The following is a 25,869-nucleotide window of genomic DNA, read 5'->3' on the forward strand; positions in this document are numbered from 1 at the left end:
CAACAAATTTGGAAATATGGAAACTTTAGAACAATATGTGCTAATTCTGTTTAAAACAGCTATTCATTTTTATTTATATTTTGGGTTTTTAGTATGAATGCATCATGGGCCCTGGGTGACTATACATTAAAATTTTTCAAAATGCATTGCTTTGTAAAATATATACAAAAGCATTCAAAAAGACTTAATACCAACCCTAGTAAATTCAACTGGTAAATTCCTCGTTGTATGCAGTGTTGTTGTAGCCATCTTGGTCCCAGGATATTAGAGATACAAGGTGGGGGAGGTAATATCTTTTACTGGACCAATTTCTGTAAGTTTGAAAGCTTGTCTCCCTCACCAACAGAAGTTGGCCCAGTAAAAGAGATAACCTCATTCACTTTGTCTCGTTAGTAAATTCCTCCTCATTAATGTATAAACCAAGAAGTTTAATCCATATAATAAGATTCCAGATATGTCACTCTATATGTCATTCTGAAGCCTAAAATGTCCGTTGAGTCAGTGTGAACACTGGAAACAGCTACAATCCAGCTATAGTAAGGCATGTACGTATACCATGCCAAGATTCCTAGACCACAGGTTCTCAAACTGGGTGTCGGGACACCTCAGGTGGTCGCAAGGTTATTACATGGGGGGTCAGGAGCTATCAGCCTCCACCCCAAACCCCGCTTTGACTCCAGCATTTATAATAGTGTTAAATAGATTTAAAAAAGTGTTTTTAATTTATAAGGGGGGGGGTTGCACTCGAAGGCTTGCTATGTGAAAGGGGTCACCAGTACAAAAGTTTGAGAACTTCTGTCCTAGACCATTGTGTTATCAGTGGTAACTCAACCAATCATTAGCCTTACTCTACAGCTAATATGCACACAAAAATATAATTGGTTGTCTGAAGGAGACTACACAGATGGTGGATTATTTGGTCCAGCTGCCATTGTTCTGTAGAATCACCCACACAACAACAGAACCAGCACATACAAATATATATAACTCCTCACTGTAGTACACACTTCTGATCTGCCACCTGCACGAAACTACACAAATCTCCAGCACAACCACACCCCAACCAAATGAAAATCAACACAATCACACACACCACCACTACCTGTGATTTGTGATCTGTCATTGTCAATTTTTTTAAGTTCTCAGTCATTTTCAGCTTTTATATGCATGACTTTATGTATTACACCTGTGTAACAGCACGGTCTTTCAGCTACTAATATTTTTATTAATATGAAATGGTAGAATGGATCTGACTAGACAGCTGCCTTAATTTCATCCTGACAGTTGGCCATTGGCAGTGCCTATACAGGGTAACCATTTATTCCATAATGGGCTGAGTCCCACAGTTTAGGGTATGTCGTGGTTGGTGGGGACAAGGAACCAAAATGGGACTCTCAGCTGTCAGTTAGCCTTCTCCAGCCTCTACGGATGGTGTGGCCCAGCATCTGACCTCATGGTTCACTAATTACACGGGGAGCGCGGGGTGTCTCAGATTGCATGGTCAGGGATGATGAGTCTTAATTTCACAGGTCCTAAACTGAACAGGAAAGCAGCTATCACTGGCCAGCCGGGAGCTCAGAGTGCAGGGAGGGTTTCTTCCTGAAGTCAATCTCACATTCCATCACCCCCAACCAATTGTATGGTCAAACCTTCCCCCCACTCCAGGTTTCTTGCAATTCCACACCTGTAGAATTTGTCCCTTGGTCTAGCTATGACATCAGAGTGTGCTAACCTGCCAGGCTTTCACAATGCCAAAAAGAGCAGGGCATGATAATTAGTGTTACTCTCAGCTCTACTGGTTGGCCCACAGGTGCTGTGCCCTCAGTATCCTGGGGGATTTAGAGAAGATGCTGAGTCCCTCTGTCATTACCTCCCTTCATATGACAAAGATGCCAAACACAATCACCCCCTCTAAGGGGTAGCGGGAGCAAGATCACTTCCAGACTGCACCGGGCTGGAAAGAGAGAGGGGAAATTCCTGTTCACCAGAACTGGGCTAATAGTGCAAATAAACCCTAAATAAATAAATATTTGTTTACATTTTGCTTGGATAAGAATGGTCACCTTCTCCCTTGTGATTCTACTTTGGGGCTTGGGTTAGAGAAAGGAGAGTGAGTAAAAATTGCAAGGTGAGGCCTTAACATTTTCAAAGCATGAGGATGCAACTGTGTAGGGCCCAATTTCACATAAATTGGGGCATACTGAATAAATCCCAGGAGAAGGCCTACAAAGTAATTCCTGGTCCCTGGGGCATCAGGGCTCAGAGCTGATGAAAGAGATGAAGGCAGGGGCTGCTAGGACCCAAAATGTTGTATGGAGAAAGGAACCGTGGCTCTTGAACAGCATGTTAATACTCCATCTGAGAGATGTGTGCCATGATAGCTGGATTGATTCTAATTTACCAAGGACTAGCTGCATAGCATCTTATTTATATCATGGTTCTGTGTTGCTAAAGCTGCAGAACAGTCAAAAGGTACATCTAGCTCTTCACTTTAGTAAAGCACTCTATATTGCTATATAGATTTATTTATTTTTGCTAAAAATGTCAGATGTATTTATATTTTAAAAGTAAGTGTTCATTGCAATACTTTAAGCTTCACAGCAAAGAATTAGTGAACTTCAGTTTATTATTAATTTACTACTGTTTGTCCCCATCTATTTACTCCCCATGTAAAATCACAGCATCTTATTACTTCTTCTCAGACTGAAAGGATGGGACACACAGTTACAAATGGAATCAATGGGAAAGAGATGGTAGAGAAAGGCACCTCTACTTCCATTTCCATTTCTTCCTGTGAACTGTATAAAAGTATACAGCATCACTTTCACAACAACCACAGCATCTATCAACCAAAGGCACAGATCTGAAATACTTTAGTGAATCAATATTCTGCTAGGTGCATCACAATTTCTTCATGCCACCATGCAAACTTAATTTTCTTAGCAGGGGAGAGGATATCTAATTTCAAAACTGTAGCAAATGGCCAGCTATAGCATGAATGCCCTTGATCCCACATTTAAATGCAAGATTTAAAGAAGGTGGGCTATTTAAATAAGCTACGCTTTCAATAGCTAGCTATGAAACATGCAGTCAAGCACACACTTGAAGATCACAGACACTACATTTGCAGCCTGCTTAATGTATTTATCTGGCCTTCATCACATATTTGAATTCTATAGAATGCAAACCTTCATTTAAACAAAGAAAATCTTTTAACCGTTAGAGCTGTCAAGATAACCTTCCAAATGTGAACCAGTGTGTCTTAGGTAGCTTGAAACAACAGCACTCAGAAAAATAAATTGCTTCCATTCATCTCAATGGGATGTTAATTCTAGCACTTAATTATGCAATTTTGGGGGGCCAGATATTCAAATAACTCAGGTGCATAAGTGGCAGGCATGATTTGTATACATAATTACCATAAATGCACACACAAATTGGGTAACTGAATGTGCAAATGATCAAACAATGTACAGAAAAAGTAGTCATAAAAATACCTTGTATAATTTATCATCACTGGATGATGATCAATGCAGCAGTTCTTTCACTAACTAAAGATTCTGTAATTAGACAACAGCTGTATTCTCCCCTCATTCTTTGTAAAAACCTCCGATTGACACCAGTATGAGATCTGCTGTGGAAAGCAGTATATGGCTCTAACTTTGTAGGCCCAGCTATAGACCATAATTACGAATTTAATTCAGGCACACCCATCGAACAAGGTTAATACTGCTGGTTAGATATTTAAAAACAAACAAACATACTTACATTTTCTGGGATTGTTGGCAATCCAGTTACATCAGGAGTAATGAAGTACGAATGCTAATCAATGGGGTGGGGGGAAAACAAAATTAATATTTTGTGCGGAAAGAGACCAAGCATACGTACGTACATATGTGTGTGTGTGTGTGATAAAATAAAGCAGACTAGAACACCAAAGATTCAGTAGATCAAAAAATCAACATGCCATTGTTTTAGAGTCATATTGAAATTATGTAAATTTTAAATACTGTGCCAAGACTGAGTGTAAGAAACAGCAGATTCAATTTGGGACTAACAATTAAGAGTTTATGACCCCTAATTTCCCCCCAACAAAAATTTATAAGAGAACAAAATCTAAATTTAGACTGGAAGAGGAAAAATCATTCACCTAAGAAAATAAATTCATTAGGACAGAGGGAACGTTATTGCAGGTACAGTTCCCCTCAATTTAACAACAATCTTTAAACAGAAAATTAGGATACGACTACTTGACTTTCCACATTAATCTATGACAAATATTAACAACCTTATACAACTTTATATATTTGGTTCAATTAGTTTAACATATCATTAGTGTCCTAGCCTAAATCTTGTAGGAGAAAAAACTTTATTTATTCCATTTTCTTAGTGAGCATGTACTCTACAGTTTTAAATAACTGCCTCTGTTTATATCAATCTATAGATTTATATCTATATCTAGATATAGATATTTGAAAAACCAATATAAAAATCAAATGTATCTCTAGTCAAACTTTAAAAAGATTAACTAGAACATGATGAAGTATATAATAATTTTAGCATAGCTAATGTAATTTATTATTGCTATTTACTATATACATTCTACTGCACCAGATTGATGGACTTAAAGAACAATTTCCCCTTAACAATAATTAGTTTATCTGACACTAGCTAAAAAGTTCAAACACTAGCTATACAAAAAACAATGCATTACATGAACATTGTGCCTTGTGCACAATAAATAAACCAAAGTACAGATGTGCATTAATATAGTTATGAAAGACAAAGAAAATTATTTTTCCAATTGCTAAGACCAAGAATACACCCAGATCAATGAAAAAGTCCTGTTTTCTGTTTATACTAAATGTTTAATTTTTTTCTCCTCCCCCACTGCCCACACACACACACACACACACACACACACACACACACACACAGTATTTAAGGCCACAGAATATTATTCAGTAGTAACTTAGAAGTGAAACAATCAATGATTTTCTAACTGTTCATAATTTTAACAGAGAAATAATCAGTTCAATGATCAGAACAGCAGAGATGTGCTATGGGAAGCCATCACCCACTACTGCCAGACACCAGAGCCATGATTTGCTACAGTAGAACCTCAGAGTTATGGACACCAGAGTTATGAACTTACCGGTCAACCACACATCTCATTTGGAACCGGAAGTACAAAATCAGGCAGCAGAGACCAAAAAAAAAAAAAAAAAAAAAGCAAATACCATACACTACAGTGTTAAATGTACACTACTAAAAAAAATAAAGGGAAAGTTTAAAAAAATAGATTTGACAAGGTAAGTAAACTGTTTCTGTGCTTGTTTCATTTAAATTAAGATGGTTAAAAACAGCATTTTTTTCAGCATAGTAAAAGTTTCAAAGCTGTATTAAGCCAATGTTCAGTTGTAAACCTTTGAAAGAACCACCATACTGTTTTGTTCAGAGTTATGAACAACCTCCATTCCCGAGGTGTTGGTAACTCTGAGGTTCTACTGTATTTCCAGTGGAAATAATATATACCCCAAGTACTGCAACCTATTATGAGGTCTCTTAGGGAGATGCACAAGATCTTGTAATAGGGTATGAAATTAACCAGTGCTGGCCACTATCATGCTTCTGCTATTTAAAAAGTGGCAGGTAGATTACATGTAGGATATTTATTCCATCATCTCCATTTTAAATTTTGTTTTGCTTTTGTAGTCGGATTATAATTCACACATACTGCAGTTTTGAAATAAGGTTAGTATAAACAGAAATATATTAATAAAGATTGGGTTTTTAAGACTAGAAAACCACAGAATAATCATTTTCCAAAAGACCATATATGAACATCCTGAAATCAACAGAGAAATCATCTGGCAAGTAATTATTTCTTTCATCGGTAGGATTTAGGTAGCCAGTTCTTTTAAACTCACCGATACTAGGTACGGCTGCTTTTTCAGAACTTGCTCACTTGCAAAAAACATCTCTTGATTCTTATGCAACATGAGAGAAAAATCGAACATTTTGTTTTTAAACCAAAAGTTTACATCTGATTCATAACATTTTAACTATAAAAGGAACTGGGGCAAAGATTTCAATATGCGATAATCTTTTTAGAAGAATGAAAATGCTGAATGACTTAATCAGTAGAATTTCAGGTTCTGACCTTCTACATAACAATGCAAGACTCATTTGTTGTATATAATTAACTAGAATAATATAACAGATCAACAGAGAATCCATAATAGCCATGAATAAAATGGCAGGGCATAAAATGTATGTGCAGGGTGATTAAGCAAAGTTAAAGATTGGGGGTTTTTTTGTATTTTTGTTGGTTGATAAGAGTAGAAAATCTCATTATGTTGTGTGCTCTATTTGTGTTTACCTAGGAGTTAGACTTTAGTTTTTCAACAATTAATGATGACATCACCCATGCCTTGGTTCCATATATTGAAACAAATTTCCCAGGTTGGACAGTTCTGATTTCACCTCCTTAGCATCAAAGCAGTCATACTGTGATATAAAAGCATCTCAGTGCAATTGAAGTATAGGTATCAGTAAGAGTCCATAACTTTCTACCAGCCCCCAATAAAGCTCTATCTAGGGGTGCAGCTTTACGACTCACACACTCAATGTACATGTAATCAGGAAAAAGGACAGGCTTGAAGTGTGGTAATAGTCAGAAGGGTAACTCACTCATCAGATTTGTTACCCGTGTATATTCAGACCACAACTGGCTAACATTTCTGACAAAAGTGAACCATTATTACTTTTTATTCCTGTTAGCTACACGGGGCCAAAACATCAAAGAGCTTGTCTACACGGCACCACAGTGACCTACAGAATGTGAACTGCAGAGCTCACAAAAGTGTGATGTGCTAGCTGCCTTGTGTAGATGCTCCCGCTGCAAACTAAAGGATGTTTACTTCACAGTAATGTAGTGCTTCCAAAACAGGATGTTAACACAAACTACGTACTTTTTAGTTTGCACCAATAGCATCCATGTGGAGCAGTTTGCATGCCGTGCTTTAGTGAGCTCTGCAGCAGACACCTCAGCAGTAGGACTGAAGGGCGTTGTAAACAGAGCTTGAGAGTGTGTGACCTGGATTCCAGTATGGCTCACATATCACCAACAGAATGCTTTGATATGTAAGTTCCATCTGAAGAATCTTTTTTTTTTAAATCAGTGCTTATGTGTGAGATGGAAAGACCACAGCTTGGCTTCCACATCCCAGGATGAGTTTGTGGTGTTTTTTCCAACTGTCAGCATCTTTTTACTTCTGCACCAAGAAATTTTATCTAGACCCACTCAGGGACAGTCAACATGGAATTCCATAGTGCCATTTTTATAGTAATTTTCCAGACTATAAGTTAACTTTAAATCTATTAGCATCCACAGTTTAAGACCTTGCCACTTACAATGTGGGAGAAAGGGACATAACAAACAGACATAAAAATTTAAGCCAGACTGCAGATTAAAACAGCTTCTGGAGTCCTGCAACAGTGCCAGTTACCAGGGCACATGGCTCTAGATCAAGTTCAGCAAGGACTTCTCACACAGTTTGACTGATTTAGTCCATATGTTTATTTGTTAAAGGTCCTAAAATTTGGTTCCACACCACTTCCTGTCTTTATTTGCAGCCCAACACTTGGCATTGGGTCTGCATTTATATAAGTACCTTTCATCTAAATGGATTCCAAAGCAAAAATTATTTAGCACAGTACTCTCTCCTTCCCCCAGACACGCAGGGGATGATGGCCAAAGGAACAGCTTCCCTTCCAGTCAGCCTGCAGTTTAGTTAATCCCACCTCTTCCCTCCATCCTCTTAACCCAAGGGACAAGGGAAACCATAGGAGAAGCCATGACCCCTTTCTTGCTGCTGGCCAGACAAAGCCCCACCCCTTTAAAGTAGCATGGAACACATTTTAACACTGGCAATCTCTCTAAGATGAAACGCAACAACTATAAAAGAGAATAGTAGCAATTCTCAGGAGGTAAAAAAGGGAATGAAGAAGCTTGCTATATCCAATTGCGACTATAGTAGAAATTTTAAACAGGAAGAATGTAAATTGCAATTCTTTTGCAATACAATATTACAATACTCTTGCAAAAAGTGCCAAGGTGTAGTATTAAATGATATATTGGTTTTCTTTTCTAAAATATATTTCACTTGGTTGTTCTCTTTAAAATAATTTGAAATATTTTGAAGATGTTGAAACATTTGAGAGCCATAAAAATTATTTGAGGGCTGGATAAAATGAAAGACAAAGAGCTCAATCTGTTTAATTTAGGGGGGGGAAAAAAAGAAGAGTGAGAGGTAACTTGATTACAGTATGGGCAGAAATACTAGGTACTAAATGACTTCAATCTATCAGAGAAAGATATAACAAGAACGAACAGCTGGAAGCTCAAGCCAGACAAATTCAAATTAGAAATTTGGCACAAATTTTCAACAGTAAGGGTGATTAACCATTGGCACAAGTACTAAATGGTAGATTCTCCATCTCTCAATGATTCTAAATCAAGACTGGGATGTCCTTTTAGAAGATGAATATAAATCATAAAATAGGAACTGTAGAAAACTGATAAGGGAAGCAAAGAGAACAAAGTGAAATCTATGGCCAGTAGAGTAAAGGACAACTTTTTTAATTACAACAGGAACAAAAATAATCCTAATAACAGAACCAGTTTATTAGTAGATGGAAATAGTTGAACCATCAATAATAATACAGAAAAGGGTGAAGTATTCAATATGTATTTCTATTTTGGTACTTGGGGAAAAACAGATTATGCAGTCATATCATACAACAACTCTCTTTCCACTCCACTAATATCTCAGAAGAATGTTAAACAGCAGCTACTAAAGTTAGACATTTCTAAATCAGCAGGTCCAAATACCTTCCATCCACGAGTTTTAAAAGAGCTGGCTGAGGAGCTCACTGGACCGTTAGTTTATTTTCAATAAATCTTGGAACACTGGGAAGGTACCAGAAGACTAGAAGAAAGCTAATGTTGTGCCAATTTTTAAAAAGGGTAAACGGGATGAGCCAGGTACTTACAGGCCTATCAGTCTAACATCAATCCTGGGCAAAATAATAGATCAGCCAATACGGGTCTCAATTAATAAAGAATTAATTGGTACTGGAATTAATGCAAATCAACATGGTTATATGGAAAAAAGATAGGGTCAAATTAACTTGATTTTTTTTGGATGAGATTACAAGTTTGGTTGATGTAATATATTCAGTCTTCTGAAAGGCGTTTGACTTGGTATCACATGACATTTTGATGAAAAAATTACACAGATATAAAATTAACATGGCACAGATTCAATGGATTAAGAGCTGGCGACTGATAGGTCACAAATGTAATTGCAAAGACTGAATCATCATCAAATGGAGGTGTTTCTAGTCAGGACCCACAGGATCAGTTCTTGACCCTATGCTCTTTAATGTTTTTATTAATTATCTGGAAGAATGCATAAAATCATCACTGATAAAGTTTGCAGATGACACAAAATTTGGGGGAATGGTAAATAATGAAGAGGACAGGTCAATACCATAGAGCAATCTGGATCACTTTGTCAGCAAGCAAGCAAACAATATGCATTTTAATATCACTAAATGTAAATGTATACATCTAGGACCTAAGAATGTAGGTCACACTTACAAGACAGGGGGCTCTACCCTGGGAAGCAATGACTTTGAAAAAGATTGGGGGTTATGGTCAATAATCAGCTGAACATGAGCTGCCAGTGTGGCCAAAAGGGGTAATACGATCATTGGATGCACAAACAGGGGAAACTCATGTAGGAATAGAGAGGTTATTTTACCTCCGTATTTGGCACAGGGTTCAGAGAAGAGCCACAAGAATGATTATGTGAGCTGTAGCTCACGAAAGCTTATGCTCAAATAAATTTCTTAAGCTCTAAGGTGCCACAAGTACTCCTTTTCTTTTTAAGAATGATTAAAGGATTAGAAAACATGCCTTATGGGGTAGACTCAAGGAGCTCAATCTAGTTAGCTTAACAAAGAGAAGGTTATGGGGTGACTTTATTACAGTCTACAAGTATTTACATGAGGAACAAATATTTAATAATGGGATATACAATCTAGCAGAGAAAGATATAACACAACCCAATTGCTGGACACCAAAGCTAAACAAATTCAGACTGGAAATAAGGTGTAAATTTTTAACAGTGAGAGTAATTAACCACTGGAACAACATACCAAGAGTCATGGTAGACTGTCCATCACCGATCATTTTTAAATCAAGATTGGATGTTTTTCTAAAATATGTGATCGAGGAATTATTTTGGGGAAGTTCTATGGCCTGTGTTATACAGGAGGTGAGACTAGATCATCACAATGATCCCTTCTGGCCTTGGAATCTATGAAAGATATCCTTTAGCCAAACAGAAGTTATACTTTAGTCAGACACAAGTTATTAGGTTCAACACAGGCTAACTGGGTGAAATGTGATGGCCTGTCATATACAGGTCCAACTAGATGGTCCAATGGTCCCATCAGTTCTTATATTCTACGAATCTAAGAAACTTGATTCTTTTTGTATTGCTATTTATGATACTTCATTTGGGAAACACTTATTTGCAAAGCAGCAAAAAACAACTGAGATTTGTAGTCACTTCCTTACATGTGTACCAGCATCACTGTTGATGTGAGCTAGAAGATGGTCCAAGAACTGTACATTAGGCCAACAGAAGAATCACAAACCACTGTTTTATCCAGGCTGTAATAAAAATGTAATTTTAGGTTAAACTTCTCAACAATGAAGAAGTTTAAATTTAAAAAAAGGAAGACCCCAATACTGTTAATCCCGATGCAGTCAGCAGCCAGATTCCAATCATTTTAACGACAGTTCACATTTTGAGTCAATTAAAAAATATTACCCCAAACAATTCATAGATTCATAGATACTAAGGTCAGATACTGATCATCTAGTCCGACCTCCTGCACAGCGCAGGCCACAGAATCTCACCCACCCACTCCTATGAAAAACCTCACCTATGTCTGAGCTATTGAAGTCCTTAAATCATGGTTTAAAGACTTCAAGGAGCAGAGAAGCCTCCCTCAAGTCAACCATGCCCCATGCTACAGAGGAAGGCAAAAAACCTCCAGGGCCTCTTCCAATCTGCCCTGGAGGAAAATTCCTTCCCGACCCCAAATATGGCAATCAGCGAAACCCTGAGCATATGGGCAGGATTCACCAGCCAGATACTACAGAACATTCTTTCCTGGGTAACTCAGATCCCATCCATCTAATATCCCATCTCAGGGGATTAGTCCTATTTACCCTGAATATTTAAAGATCAATTACTTATCAAAATCCCATTATCCCATCATACCATCTCCACCATAAACTTATCAAGTAGAATCTTAAAACCAGATAGATCTTTTGCCCCCACTGCTTCCCTTGGAAGGCTATTCCAAAACTTCACTCCTCTGGTGGTTAGAAACCTTCGTCTAATTTCAAGTTTAAACTTCCTGGTGGCCAGTTTATACCCATTTGTTCTTGTGTCCACATTGGTGCTGAGCTGAAATAATTCCTCTCCCTCTCCTGTATTTATCCCTCTGATATATTTATAGAGAGCAATCATATCTCCCCTCAACCTTCTTTTAGTTAGGCTAAACAAGCCAAGCTCCTTAAGTCTCCTTTCATAAGACAAGTTTTTCATTCCTCGGATCATCAAGTAGCCCTTCTCTGTACCTGCTCCAGTTTGAATTCATCCTTTTTAAACATGGGAGACCAGAACTACACACAATATTCTAGGTGAGGTCTCACCAGTGCCTTTTATAATGGTACTAAAACCTCCTTATCACTACTGGAAATGCCTCTCCTGATGCATCCCAAAACCGCATTAGCTTTTTTCACAGCCACATCACATTGGCAGCTCATAGTCATCCTATGATCAACCAATACTCTAAGGTCCTTCTCCTCTTCCGTTACTTCTAATTGATGCGTCCCCAACTTATAACTAAAATTCTTGTTATTAATCCCTAAATGCATAACCTTACACTTCTCACTATTAAATTTCATCCTATTATTATTACTCCAGTTTACAAGGTCATCCAGATCTTCCTGTATAATATCCCGATCCTTCTCTGAATTGGCAATACCTCCCAGCTTACAACTGCAAACTTTATTAGCACACTCCCACTTTTGTGCCAAGGTCAGTAATAAAAAGATTAAATAAGACTGGTCCCAAAACCGATCCCTGAGGAACTCCACTGGTAACCTCCCTCCAACCTGACAGTTCGCCTTTCAGTAGGACCCGTTGCAGTCTCCCCTTTAACCAATTCCTTATCCACCTTTCAATTTTCATATTGATCCCCATCTTCTCCAATTTAACTAATAATTCCCCATGTGGCTCGGTATCAAATGCCTTACTGAAATCTAGGTAAATTAGATCCACTGCATTTCCTATATCTAAAAAATCTGTTACCTTTTCAAAAAAGGAGATCAGGTTGGTTTGGCACGATCTACCTTTTGTAAAACCATGTTGTATTTTGTCCCATTTACCATTGACTTCAATGTCCTTAACTAATTTCTCCTTCAAAATTTTTTCCAGGACCTTGCATACTACAGATGTCAAACTAACTGGCCTGTAGTTACCCGGATCACTTTTTTCTCCTTTCTTAAAAATAGGAACTATATTAGCAATTCTCCAATCATTCAGCACTACTCCTGAGTTTACAGATTCATTAAAAATTCTTGCTAATGGGCTTACAATTTTAGGTGCCAATTCCTTTAATATTCTTGGATGAAGATTATCTGGGCCCCCCGATTTAGTCCCATTAAGCTGTTTCAGTTTCGCTTCTACCTCCGATATGGTAATATCTACCTCCATATCCTCATTCCCATTTGTCATGCTACCATTATCCCTAAGATCCTCTTTAGCCTTATTAAAGACTGAGGCAAAGTATTTGTTTAGATATTGGGCCATGCCTAGATTATCTTTAACCTCCACTACATCCTCAGTGTTAAGCGGCCCCACTTCTTCTTTCTTAGTTTTCTTCTTATTTATATGGCTATAGAACCTTTTACTATTGGTTTTAATTCCCTTTGCAAGGTCCAACTCTAATCGACTTTTAGCCTGTCTCACTTTATCTCTACATGTTCTGACCTCAATTAGGTAACTTTCCTTGCTGATCCCTCCCATCTTCCACTCCCTGTATGCTTTCTGCTTCTTCTTAATCACCTCTCTAAGATGCTTGCTCATCCAGCTTGGTCTACAACTCCTTCCTATGAATTTTTCCCCTTTCTTGGGATACAGGCTTCCGATAGCTTCTGCAGCTTTGATTTAAAGTAATCCCAGGCCTCGTCTGCCTTTAGATCCGTAAGTTCTTCAGTCCAATCCACTTCCCTAACTAATTTCCTTAATTTTTGAAAGTCAGCCCTTTTGAAATCAAAAACCCTAGTTGCAGATTTATTTTTGTTAATCCTTCATTTAGTTTGAACTGAATTAGCTCATGATCACTTGAGCCAAGATTGTCCCCTACAACCATTTCTTCTATGAGGTCCTCGCTACTCACCAAAATTAAATCTAAAATGGCATCCCCTCTAGTCAGTTCAGCAACTACTTGATGAAGGAATCCATCAGCTATCGCATCTAGGAAAATCTGAGCCCTATTATTATTACTAGCCCTGGTCCTCCAGTCTATATCTGGGAAGTTAAAGTCTCCCATGATCATGCAGTTTCCATTAGTATTTACTTTATTAAAGACATTAAAAAGGGCTCTATCCATATCCAAATTAGATCCCGGAGGTCTATAGCACACCCCAAGCACTATCGTAGGAGAGGCTTTACTAGTTTTCTTCCCCAATGTAATTTTTTCCCAGACGGACTCCGTCTTATCCATTGCATCACTTCTTATTTCTTCTAAATTCTAAACACAAATATGAAATACTATATATTATATGCAAAAAACTTACAACCTAATGCTTCATTAATGTTACAAATTCAAAATACAAAAAAGGTCAAGAACTGCAAAAATTTTGGTTCTCATATTAACATTAACTTGCCCACATTTGGCATGCTGCTTTATTTTTCTACCCAACCAGTATATATTTTAGCATGCTATTCAAAAATACCATTTCACCCAGAAAAAATATTAATTATGAAAGGTGTAAGTGTCAAAAATTGGGTGGGGTGGAGTGTAATAGGCGCCTATATCAGACAAAGCCCCAAATATCATTACTGTCCCTATAAAATCAGGACAGCTGGTCATCCTATCTCAGGGAGTTGTACTCTTTGAAAAGCAATCCCAGTAAGTGATGAGTACAACACTTTGCTGTTCCTGTGGGAGCCATAATCTGCTACAATTTTAGGACACATTCCCACATCAGCTTACATGCGTGCAAGTTCATTGGTCTGGACCTGCAGAAATCTTTACACATTTCAGTAAAACCCTCCCTACCCTTTTCCGCACTCCACCCTGGCATGATCAAGCACAAATGGAAAAAGGGTCCAACTGCAGGCAAGCACTAGAAAAGCCAAGCTCAGACTGACATATGACATACCCTTCCCTACTCAGGTGTTCAGAAGCCATGGAGCAGATCTTGATCCACACCAGGAGTAATTAAAGATACTTATCTGAGACAGCTGGCAATGAACAAGATAGGGAGTAGCATTGGCAGTTGCTATGGTAGCTTGCCCTCTTACCCATGCAGCAAACCTCAATTTCTGTTAGGTTAGGATTGGAGTCTGCACACACACACACACACACACACACACAACTTTACATAGTAAGTGAATACAGTATGGTAAGCCATTTAACAATAGGAGGCAATATGATGAGATGATAATAATTTAGCACCAATACCCAGGTTTTGTCTGGGATTTTTGACCACAAGAAACTGTCTACATTTTTACAATAGAGACACATTACACAGGATACCTACCACGTTTAAACTGACAGGAGTGTTTGCCTTTGGCACAGGGTGGCTATACAGTGATTTTAACACATCATTCAAGTCATTTTCCTACAGGAAATATTTAAAAAGAAATACTTAATAATCATATACAAATAATACATATTCCATTTTAACAAATATATTTTCATTTAATCACAGATAATCTCATAGTGCAACTGCCATATATTAAAGTACAAGCACAATCTACTTTTATGGCTCAAAGAATGATCATCTCTTGCAAGTTCTGAAGTCAGTTTCTTTAACATTTATTTTCTTTCTCTACACTTCGTGATATACATCTGATATACAGATGCATCCGATGAAGTGAGCTGTAGCTCACGAAAGCTTATGCTCAAATGAATTTGTTAGTCTCTAAGGTGCCACAAGTACTCCTCTTCTTTTTGCGAATACAGACTAACACGGCTGCTACTCTAAAACCTGATATACACATGTAATTTAACCATGTTACTTGAACCCCTTCAAAACGGTTCAAGCTAAAAATGGTATTAACGTAGTTTATCTGGCCTGACGACATCTTTCTAAAATTGTATTAGCCTTTGGACCTCTCTATACAACATTTAACTGAATTTATAATCAAGCAAAGATATGGTGGACTCTACATATGGTTTGGATCTGTACACAACATGGTTAGCACAAGTTTAACAACCATGGCAGTTAATGTGCCTACGCTGCCACATGGTTGTCTTTCTGTGACCTGAACGGGTCATTATACTTATGTTGCTTCAAAGACAATTCTCCCTAATCATATTTGTGTTACTGAGTTGACTGGGTCTTCTTTCCTCCCAGCTTTACATATAATAGCATCTCACAGGATGCATTTCCCTTTGGACTGCTTGTGGCGCTCAATGTATATGTCCTACAGCACTCTAATCCCTACTTGACTATGGGATAGCGCCTCTGAATTTCCCAAAATGCATTAACGCAAACATCATTAGGCAGAGCGGTACATGTGAACACATACAGATGTCATATGGTAGAACAGTAAATAAAGCTGCTGTGGAAACACAACTCAAATGTGTTTTTTGTTACTGGGTCTGTTTAGGGTGTCACAACCTGGTTTCCAAAATGGAATTGTACTTAGGAGTGATAATGGAACCTAGATCATGATTTTTATATTCATAAACTCTGTCCTAAATTGAACAGGCAAAGCACAACAGCTTGAAATATTATAAAATAGTTTGGCTAATGAGATCAAGCTAAACGTGGAGAAAGGTTCAGCATGTCAGCAGAACTGTACATTCAACTTTCATATAAACTGATCCAAATTGTCTGAAGAGCACTGCCATCTCTCTATGCAAAGATGGGTGGAATTACTCAGGTATTAGCAAATAAGGCCTTAGGTTTATATCTTTGACTGGGTCAGGGATACAACAACGAGCTCTCTGATAGATTTATTAGTCCAAGAGACAAGGGACAAGGCAGTACACCAAATCGAATACTTTCACTTTGTACAGTGCCAGAAAGAACTTCTGGCCCACCAAAATGTAGAGTTCTTTAACATATACTATAATAAAGTTGCAGCTTTGTCAGCTATACATTAAACTACTATCTATTCGTTTAGTGCCAACAAGCAATGAGAAAGACCCAAAGGTAAAGACAGTCCTAGCCTTGCATGAGCCTTGTCATTCAAGCATAACCTCAATAAAAAGCCCTGACTATTACAATTAAATAGTAAGATTAAGACAAAACAAAAATTTATTATTATTTAATATGCTAACAACGGGACTTCAGTGACCATTACAATCTGTTTTACCTAAGTTAATGCAACTGGGCTATTATATTTTCTTTATATATAAAATTTTATTGTTTTCTTTAGTCTGTTTCCAATAGATATAATTATTGCATGTATATTCTTTTAATCTCAACATCTGCAGCTGACAGCATATGGCTAACTTTTTTCTCTTTTAAAAATGACCACCTAGTATACCAAGATACTTGAAACATGAAAGTTTATCTTTAATACTTTTAATAAAGACAGATGCCAGTATTTTCTTTCCTGCATAATCCTGTGAATGTATCTAATTGATCGCGAATATGCAAACTACACTATCATGATTCTTCAGTGAGTGCTGCAAGCAGTTTCCCCCTTCTAATCAAGATGACAGTATGATGAAGTAGTTTTTAGTTAATATGAAGGGCAAAGTAGTACATCAAATCTAATGCAGTTCAGAAAAAGTGTTTGTATCGGATAAACCCCAAATCTCAGGAACTATCTGGTTAACAATCAACATATCATAGAGTTCTCCAGTGGCTTGACACTTTGCTCACACTTAGCCCAGGATTTGTTTACAGAAGGACTCTGACACTTTGTTGTAGTATCTTCTCATCAGCTTTTTAAAATTAATACATGACATCCACATAATAGTGACAGCGGCATATCCAATTTTTTTAAATTCCATTGGGATATGTCAACCTTCTGACAATTTACAAAATTAAAATGCATACATTTTTTATTTTGTTGCAAATTTTAAATACATTATTCAAACATGCAGACAGTATGAAACAGTTTTGTAGGATTTAAAATTATTACGATTAATTTCAAGTAAAATATTTTATAAGAAGTAAACAAATATCTAAAAGTACCTGTTCTTTAGCCAAATAATCTGCCAGAGTATTTAACAACTTGTAGTATACCTCAAACCACGGCAGGTAACTGTAAAATAGAAATAGGTATATTATTATTATTATCAAATATAATAAGAAAATTATTGTCTATTTTCCAGTTTCCCATAATATTATTGCAGATTAACTTTAATCATACTTCCATCATAAACATTTTGAGCAAATGCTAACTAGCGTATTTTTTTATTTATGACTGTATATTATTTCCAGGAAGCATAATAATTACATTTCTTAAAGTTGTGCTTATTATACAAAACTGTACTTTTAAACATCCAGTTCAACAGTACCATTAATGCTTATATTAAGCACTTCATAGGAAAAATGGAATAGGTAAGCCATTTCTGGTTATACAGTAAGACAAACAAGCATTACAGACACAAAAGTGAAGAAAGATCTCAAAATTGTTTGATTTTTCTAACTATATTTTAAGACCAAAAGCATTTCAAACATTCCTGAATGGATATAAATGTAATTCATCGTGTGCTTAGTGATTGTAGTTCTACACACTCATGCAATTTGTTTTTATGAAAAATAGATTTGCCTTAGACCCCAGTCCTATTCATGAGTGTAGTTCATGAGCAGACTGCCATAACTGTATAGAACCCCCATGAAGTTGCGTGGACAAAACAGCCCACACACACACACACACACACACACACACACACACACAATACCCCATGCAAGATTGGGTCCTTAAAGCACTCTTATACATTCAAAAATATTTCAAATAAATATTGGTCTCTCTGCAAAATAATCTCTACATATAGACTTTAGAAGCCATGTTCATGTACAAATATTAGTCATTTACATGTACAAATATATGAACATAAAGAATATTTAATAATCTTCAAACCCAAGTCTGCAGTTTGTATGCATGCGGCATTCTCAGACCTCAAGGTAGTTATCAGATAACAAATGTGGTCCCAATCCTTCCAGTCCTTATACACATCAGTGACTTTGCATCAGCAAACTATTATGTGTCCAGATGGTGGGCTTTTATCTCTGATGTCACTAATGACTGGACATTAATTATTTTAAAACGTAAAAACTTTCCAAAATTATTTTTCATGCACACAATTTAAATTTAGTAAATCTTACCATTATTACCCAAAACAATACCAAGATAAATTACATATGTACAAGCTACTATGTACGTTTTCTTCTGTTTTTGTATTTCATCGCAAACATAATGGTACCACTAGAATACTGCCAATTGAATACTACAAATTCTATAATTGGTTTAAAAGTTTTGGGAGGAAGTCTTTTTTTAAAAAACTAAACATTATTTCATTAGCAAAATATTGTAATGTAATTTTATCACATAGAAACCCACAGATGCACACTGTACAGCATATTAAAAAATACTGCATTTATAACAGCCAATACGTTGTTTGGATATATTTGTGAAGTTTAAAGGATTTGTATCAGAGAGTATTATGCTAGCTGCATGCCAATTGCCAAAGAAAACACCCAGGATGCAGATTCTAGAAGCTTTTCCTCAGAGGAAAGAGTTAAAGTAGTTTTCATGGAGACCTGGGTTGGTGTGGAAGCCAGTCTTATCCAGTGAGTGGACTGAAGAGTTAAGATTTTTTCATAAAAGCTCAGTGGACCAAGCCAAGTAAATAGAGGGCCAGGCAGAAGAAAGAGAATCTCCAGTTTTCAAGTCAGGGAATGGTATGAATTTATTATTTTAGTTTGGGTTTGGGACATGATGATTGTTTACATTACAAAGTAATTTTAAGGAGTACTTGTGGCACCTTAGAGACTAACAAATTTATTAGAGTATAAGCTTTCATGAGCTGTACCTGTAGCTCACAAAAGCTTATGCTCTAATAAATTTGTTAGTCTCTAAGGTGCCACAAGTACTCCTTAAAATTACTTTGTAATGTAAACAGAGTACTTGTGGCACCTTAGAGACTAACAAATTTATTACAGGTACAGCTCACGAAAGCTTATGCTCTAATAAATTTGTTAGTCTCTAAGGTGCCACAAGTACTCCTTTTCTTTTTACAGATACAGACTAACACAGCTGCTACTCTGAAAAAAGTAATTTTAGTTTTCTATTCTTATAGTTACTTCACTGTTGGTTCTTATAGTAATTCCTCTTTTGCCTGATTCAGTTTTCCTTTTCCATCTTTGTATGTTTGGGAGTAGCCCATTACTGAAGTTATAGTCTGTGAATCAATGTTATCTGCTAATCTATTTTCCCACATCTTATGGAGAATGATTTATTAAAAATAATAGTAGCAGTGTTCAAAAGGGATGAAATAATAACTGATTTTACTGCCTTTGCAGCACACTACTAAATACTGTAAGAGAAATCCAAAAAGAAGATTATTAAGCCACGGAAATAAACAACATTATTAGTATTGGTTACTTGCCTACAGAGTGTTTGGAGCTGCATAAGACAAGTATAAAAACAGTCCCTGCCTCATGGAGCTTAAATTGTAGAAGGCTGACATAGAGGAAGCCAAATCTAACTTGCAATGTTTTTCTTTTTCTTAAATATTATTTTGCATTTGCTTCCTGTAGGCAGGGTTTAAAAATAAGAGGTTTTTGAAGGGATAAAGGAAAAGATGATTTGCTTGGAGAATCAGAAATACGAAGTTATTCCATGTCAAAGAGGTGGTGCAGAAAAATGCACAAAGATAGGGGACCAGCAGAAGGAAATAAATGGTGTTGTCTGTAACTACTCTTCTGAAGAATGACAATTCATGATCCATGGGTCAGGTGAAACCCAGAGGAAACTGTAAGGTGTTCAATTTATCTACCTAAGAAAAACTTCATTGATTCTGACTGACTTTTTATTCAAGGATTGTACTCCAAGGAGTTTCAGGATTTAAAATCTGATCTGTGACCACCAGAAATCTTTCCACAGAATATAAAAGCCCATCCTACGTTTTCCATGCGTCTAACCAGACATGTCTGTAAGAATAAATTAATGGAGGGTTGTGAGGGGTTGATTGTTTCCACAAATGGAGACAGAAAAAACAATACTTTCCATTTGGCATATTATGCCAGTTCCGAATATCTCACAATTATTTGTTTGTTAGTTTTTTAAAAAAGCACATACTATTCTGCAAGTATGACTATACAATACACATAAAATATGGCATCTATACCATCTGATTAAAACTGCCTGGTTTCATAATTCTAACATTTATTTATGAAAGGCTATAACATAAAAAAGGATCAATAATATGCAAATTTTCAGAGGCAAGCATGCAAAAGTCAGCATTTATTTTGAAAACTTCCCTATTTAAAGAGATTTTTAAATGTATGTGTCAAATATTACCTCTCTCCCACATAGTAATTTTATTAAACTCAAGGTTTTAAAATTTGAACTGTTTTTTAAAAAGTGGGATAAACTGACTGATGGTAGTTCTGTACCAAGTGTGTCTAGCATACAGTAGAACCTCAGAGTTACGAACTGACCAAACACACATCTCATTTGGAACCAGAAGTACACAATCAGGCAGCAGCAGAGACAACAAACAAACAAAACCAGATATGTTACAGAACTGTGTTAAATGTAAACTACTAGAAAAATAAAGGGAAAGTTTAAAAAAAAAGATTTGACAAGGTAAGGAAACTGATTCTGTGCTTGTTTCATTTAAATTAAAATGGTTAAAAGCAGCATTTTCTTCTGTATAGTAAAGTTTCAAAGCTGTATTAAGTCAATGTTCAGTTGTAAACTTTTGAAAGAACAACCATAACGTTTTGTTCAGAGTTATGAACATTTCAGATTTCAGAGTTACAGCTGTGTTAGTCTGTATTTGCAAAAAGAAATGGAGTACTTGTGGCACCTTAGAGACTAACAAATTTATTTGAGCATAAGTTTTTATGATCTGTACGAAAGCTTAAGCTCAAATAAATTTGTTAGTCTCTAAGATGCCACAAGTACTCCTTTTCTTTTTGCGAACATTTCAGAGTTACAAACAGCCTCCATTCCGAGGTGTTCGTAATTTTGAGGTTCTACTGTATCTTTAAAATGGCAGAGTTTGAAACGATTTAGCTATTTTAGCTGTTCATATATCAATATGCTCATGAATACAAGTGGTAATGTGTTAACATCTCTCATTATTTCAGCTAAGGCTGACTAGCTTTGACTTTGAATGAAAATATTTTACCCTGAAGCAGCTTTGGGGAAATATATGCCTGCACCCTAGTTAATTCACAAGAGTAGATAATCCCAGTTCTGTGCAGTTCAGGGACACTGACCTGTCCAAGAGAGTCGACAAATTTGAACTGCTATTTATTTTTTTATATAGATGATGGGTAAGGTTTAAAATATTGGAAAAGTTGATGTGATAAAAAAATAAAAATAAAGATTTCAAGAATCTGCTTCTGTCTGAAAAAACAGACATCTCCCCAAACTGTGACGACTTCAAATGTCCTGCCCTATATGTGACTGCAGCTCACATTGAAGCAGATGTCTTTCTGAAATCTGCTAGAGGCTTTAGGCTCCTGCAGAGAGTCCGCAAGTCAGCAGAGTTTGGGCTGAAGCAGCCTGTTTCCTGAAAGCTGCTACAGACACACTCTAGACAGTTAGCCTTCTTTAAAAGGCTTTAATACACATTGTGCCGTCTGTGAACTACATCTGAGTCCATATCTCAGTGCTTTAACAGACATTTATGCTACCTGGTAGTATTTATGGTAGTTAAAGTGTGACTTTACTGCATAACTTGATTACAGTATTTGCTCTTCAATACCCTAGGTTATAATTGTTCAGTGTACCCCACCACACTTAACTAAAGGGCACTCAGTGAGTGCTGTGTGTTATGGTGAAACACTGACTATAAAATTCCACAAAATGATTGCCTCTGGAAGTTTCTTCCTGATAGATTATCTTTCCTGTTATCTTTTGGAAATATGTCAATAGTAGAGTTTATAGGGTGACTGAAATGCAATATATGTGTCTAATGGGGAAAGTGTTAACTGCAAAACCCAAACAAATCAAACACTGTACCATATAGCAAATAAAAAGTGACTTTCTCAGTCTAATATAGGGATGTAGATTAGTGTTTTGTTCTAAATATTTATCTACAAAATCGTACGATTTGTAAATTACAGAATCTTTTTTCATACTGGTCACATGGGGTTAGTTTAGACTATCCATCAATTTTCCTATGTTGTGCCATGTAGCAAAATCTCAGCAGTAGTACTACAGTATCTTTTCCTACTATGTTTCTCTTTTCAGTAGAAAACATAAAGCTCTAAAATATATGTCCCTTGAGTTCTGAGCCTTCATTTTTCATTATCAAGAGCACACTGTAAAAACAAGTGTTCCCATTTTAATCTCACATAATGCTTAAATTTATCTCTAACAATCCATGAACTTAGCTCCCACTTACTACAAAAACAAAAATTGATACAATATTAAAATAGATGCAGAGAGAAAGGTCATATTCAGATTCTGAAACTAGTGATGCTTAGCACACTGCTAAGACAGGTTTTCCTTCCTTATAAGTAGGCATACTTACTCTAGTACTTACTGTACTTCAAATATTTCTTCCTTTAAGAAAAAATACACTAATTTTATATGTCCACATTCTAGCTGCTAACAAAAATTTGAATTATAAAAAATAAAGTGAAGGAAAACAAAGTAAAAATCTTAGTTGAATACAATGTTTTAAATACTATAGTAGAAAGCCTTTTACTTCATAGTTGGAATACTAAAACAATAATTATCTTTAGCTTAAAAACTGTTAAAACCATAGAAAATTAGGCTAAAATAATTTTAAGCATGCCACTTATAACCAAAAGAGCAAGGGAAGCAAATCTTAACGCATACAGTTGCAGAAAACAAAAAACAAAATATACACATCATCCTGACAGCACAAAATTAATATAAAAAAAAACAACCTCAGAGTGGTTTTTAAGCAAATCTTTTTTTCAGGTATCCAATAGTGCAAATTAAGTCCAGTGTTTCTGCCCAGATTTTTAACTTTACTTTCTTTAAAATACTCCAACAGCACACTGCGAAGAGGGGAAAGAAGGCAATTGGATCTCATGAATATTTTTTTCTTGTGTGTGATTGTCTAGTAAGTGCTAGTAATGATATGAGAATTTTATTCTTAAAACAAATGCTTAAATGATATTTTTTCTTTATATTGAAAAAGAAAATACATGTAAAAGCAGCACTGCATTCATATGCAACACTGCAAAAAAAGTCAGTATGTGTGCATAACAGAAAAAATATCAGTGAGGAAATGTGCCAGTTTCAAGAGACTACTATAAGTGTTTAAAAATTACTTTAAAAGTTATGTGATACACTATTATTTGTCACTGGACAACAGAGACTCTTGTAGAGCAACGACAGCTTAATATCAAAGCCTGAGCTTGCAAACACTTATTCCCATTAATAATCTCATTGATTTGAACAGGATTACTTGTGAAAGTACTTGCAGGATTTGGACAATCTTGATAAAAAATGAGCCTTAATGCTTTTATTAAAAATAAATATGGGCTCAAAACTGCCATATTGATTTATTTTGAGTGCAGGTAAAAAGAGAAGTCTCTAAATAAGGAAGAACTTGCTATTCAAGTTTGAATTCATACAAATATGTATGATCAATTTATTATATTATTATTTCACTGCCTTACAATAACCACAAAAGGCTTGAAGCCCCATTGTGGTAGCCACTGTAAAAACACAAAGGAAGATATGGGATGGAGTTTTCGTAAGTACCTAAGTGACTTAGGCTGCTAAGTCCCCTCTTCAGAGTGACTCAGGGTGCGATAATGCACGCTATGGGGGAGTGTTTCTAAAGCGTATTCATGTGTTGCTCATTATTGGTCCATGAAGACCCTGTTGGTGCATGCATCTACACAGATCAACTAATGTACAACACATTTGTGCACTTCAGGAATCACACTCCCACAATGTGCAACTCCCTACCATGCAAACAAGCCCTCAGACTCTTGGGAGCCTAAATCTCATTCATTTGCAATGAGATGTGAGCTTCTAAATGTCTAAATTACCTTTGAAAATAGGACTTCAACTCCTATCACTTTTGAAAACTTTACTCATGGTCTCTGCCCTGAAGAGTTTACTATGTATAAGCTTCTGAAAAGCAAATATGGAAAAACTTGACAATCTCTTCATTCACTGGTGTATGAGGTGCTATGACAAATTTTTCTTGGAATGAAAAGAATAAATCCTATAACTCAACTTCTGCAACTCAGATCATGGAAATTAAAATGTAATGCTTCTAAAATCCAGGAGATTGTATCTAAAATGCAGACATTGCTGTCATGAAAAAAAACACTTCCACAAGATATTTCATGGGTAATTTAAAAAGTGTATTTAGCATTTTCTTCTAATCCAAAGTAGCAACAAGGCAGGAGCTCAGACTTTTATTCAAAGTCATGCATCATCTTTGTTGCAGTAAGTAGACTTCCACCTCACTTATGCTTCTACAATAGCTCTGATAAAACTTTTACGTTCATGAGTCAAAGGTTAAATAAAGGAAAGGAAATGTTTTCTGTCAAATAGTCAGGTAACCACTAACAGTCCTGAACTAGCAGCAGGAATCTAACTTCTAGTAATCAAATAAAACTAAGGAAACCGCCTTTCCGTAGCTAAATGTCTAATGTCTAGGGGCTACTTTTCTGTCTGGAAAATTGACACAAAATGTGTAAAATTGAAACATTCTGCTTCTAAGGGATTTGCCTAAAGGAAGAGTGAAAAAGCTTCAAGCATGGTCTGAGTTGAAGAACTACAAAGGCTTACCATATAAACCTGTCTTCCTTATTAGAGCATTTCATTTGGAAATGTAGGTGACAATTTTACAGTCATAAAATTTCATTAATCAAATCTAAGGCAGAAAATTTTTAATGATGTCTTGCATTTCTCAGTGTACATAAGGTCAACATTAGAAGCAGTCAGCAACTTGCAAAATTTTAACAAAATGAATCACAGCTGTAATAGTTGGCCTTTCTATTCAAACAAAGTAGTTGTAGACAATAAAACATTAATTTAGTATTGCTCAATATCTGTAGTACATGTTTTTTTCTAAACATTATCAAAATATTTAGTAATAAAATATAAAAGAATCACATTTCCCCCCATGATAACAGAACAATACTTAAAATTTACAAACATTTTATTTGATAAATTATTGGATATCAATCAAATCTGAATTTGCAAATATTTGCCATTATACATATAAAAAAGTGAATTGGAAAAAAGACCCCAATCTAGCACACAGGCACAACAGGGTATATTTAAAAAACCCACTCTAAAGGGGCACCCCATTGTGCTTACATACTAGATGGCATGTTAGCTGAAA

General features: G+C 36.1%; 1 protein-coding gene across 5 annotated transcripts in view; it reads right to left on the reverse strand.

The window, feature by feature from the left end:
- DENND1B (DENN domain containing 1B) overlaps positions 1–25,869 on the reverse strand; it is a 253,940-nt gene that overhangs the window by 113,842 nt on the left and 114,229 nt on the right. For 2 of the 5 annotated variants that reach the window (XM_038413143.2, XM_043520156.1), the window contains exons 6-9: positions 17,537–17,606; positions 14,921–15,001; positions 5,931–5,990; positions 3,769–3,822 (exon numbers count right to left, since the gene is read on the reverse strand). In XM_038413143.2, the coding sequence (XP_038269071.1) occupies positions 3,769–3,822; positions 5,931–5,990; positions 14,921–15,001; positions 17,537–17,606 (265 nt within the window). The remainder of the gene's footprint in view (positions 1–3,768; positions 3,823–5,930; positions 5,991–14,920; positions 15,002–17,536; positions 17,607–25,869) is intronic. The other 3 variants (XM_038413141.2, XM_043520157.1, XM_043520155.1) reach the window with 2 other exon arrangements.

The sequence above is a fragment of the Dermochelys coriacea genome, chromosome 8 (assembly GCF_009764565.3).
Source record: "Dermochelys coriacea isolate rDerCor1 chromosome 8, rDerCor1.pri.v4, whole genome shotgun sequence".
NCBI lineage: Eukaryota > Metazoa > Chordata > Testudines > Dermochelyidae > Dermochelys > Dermochelys coriacea.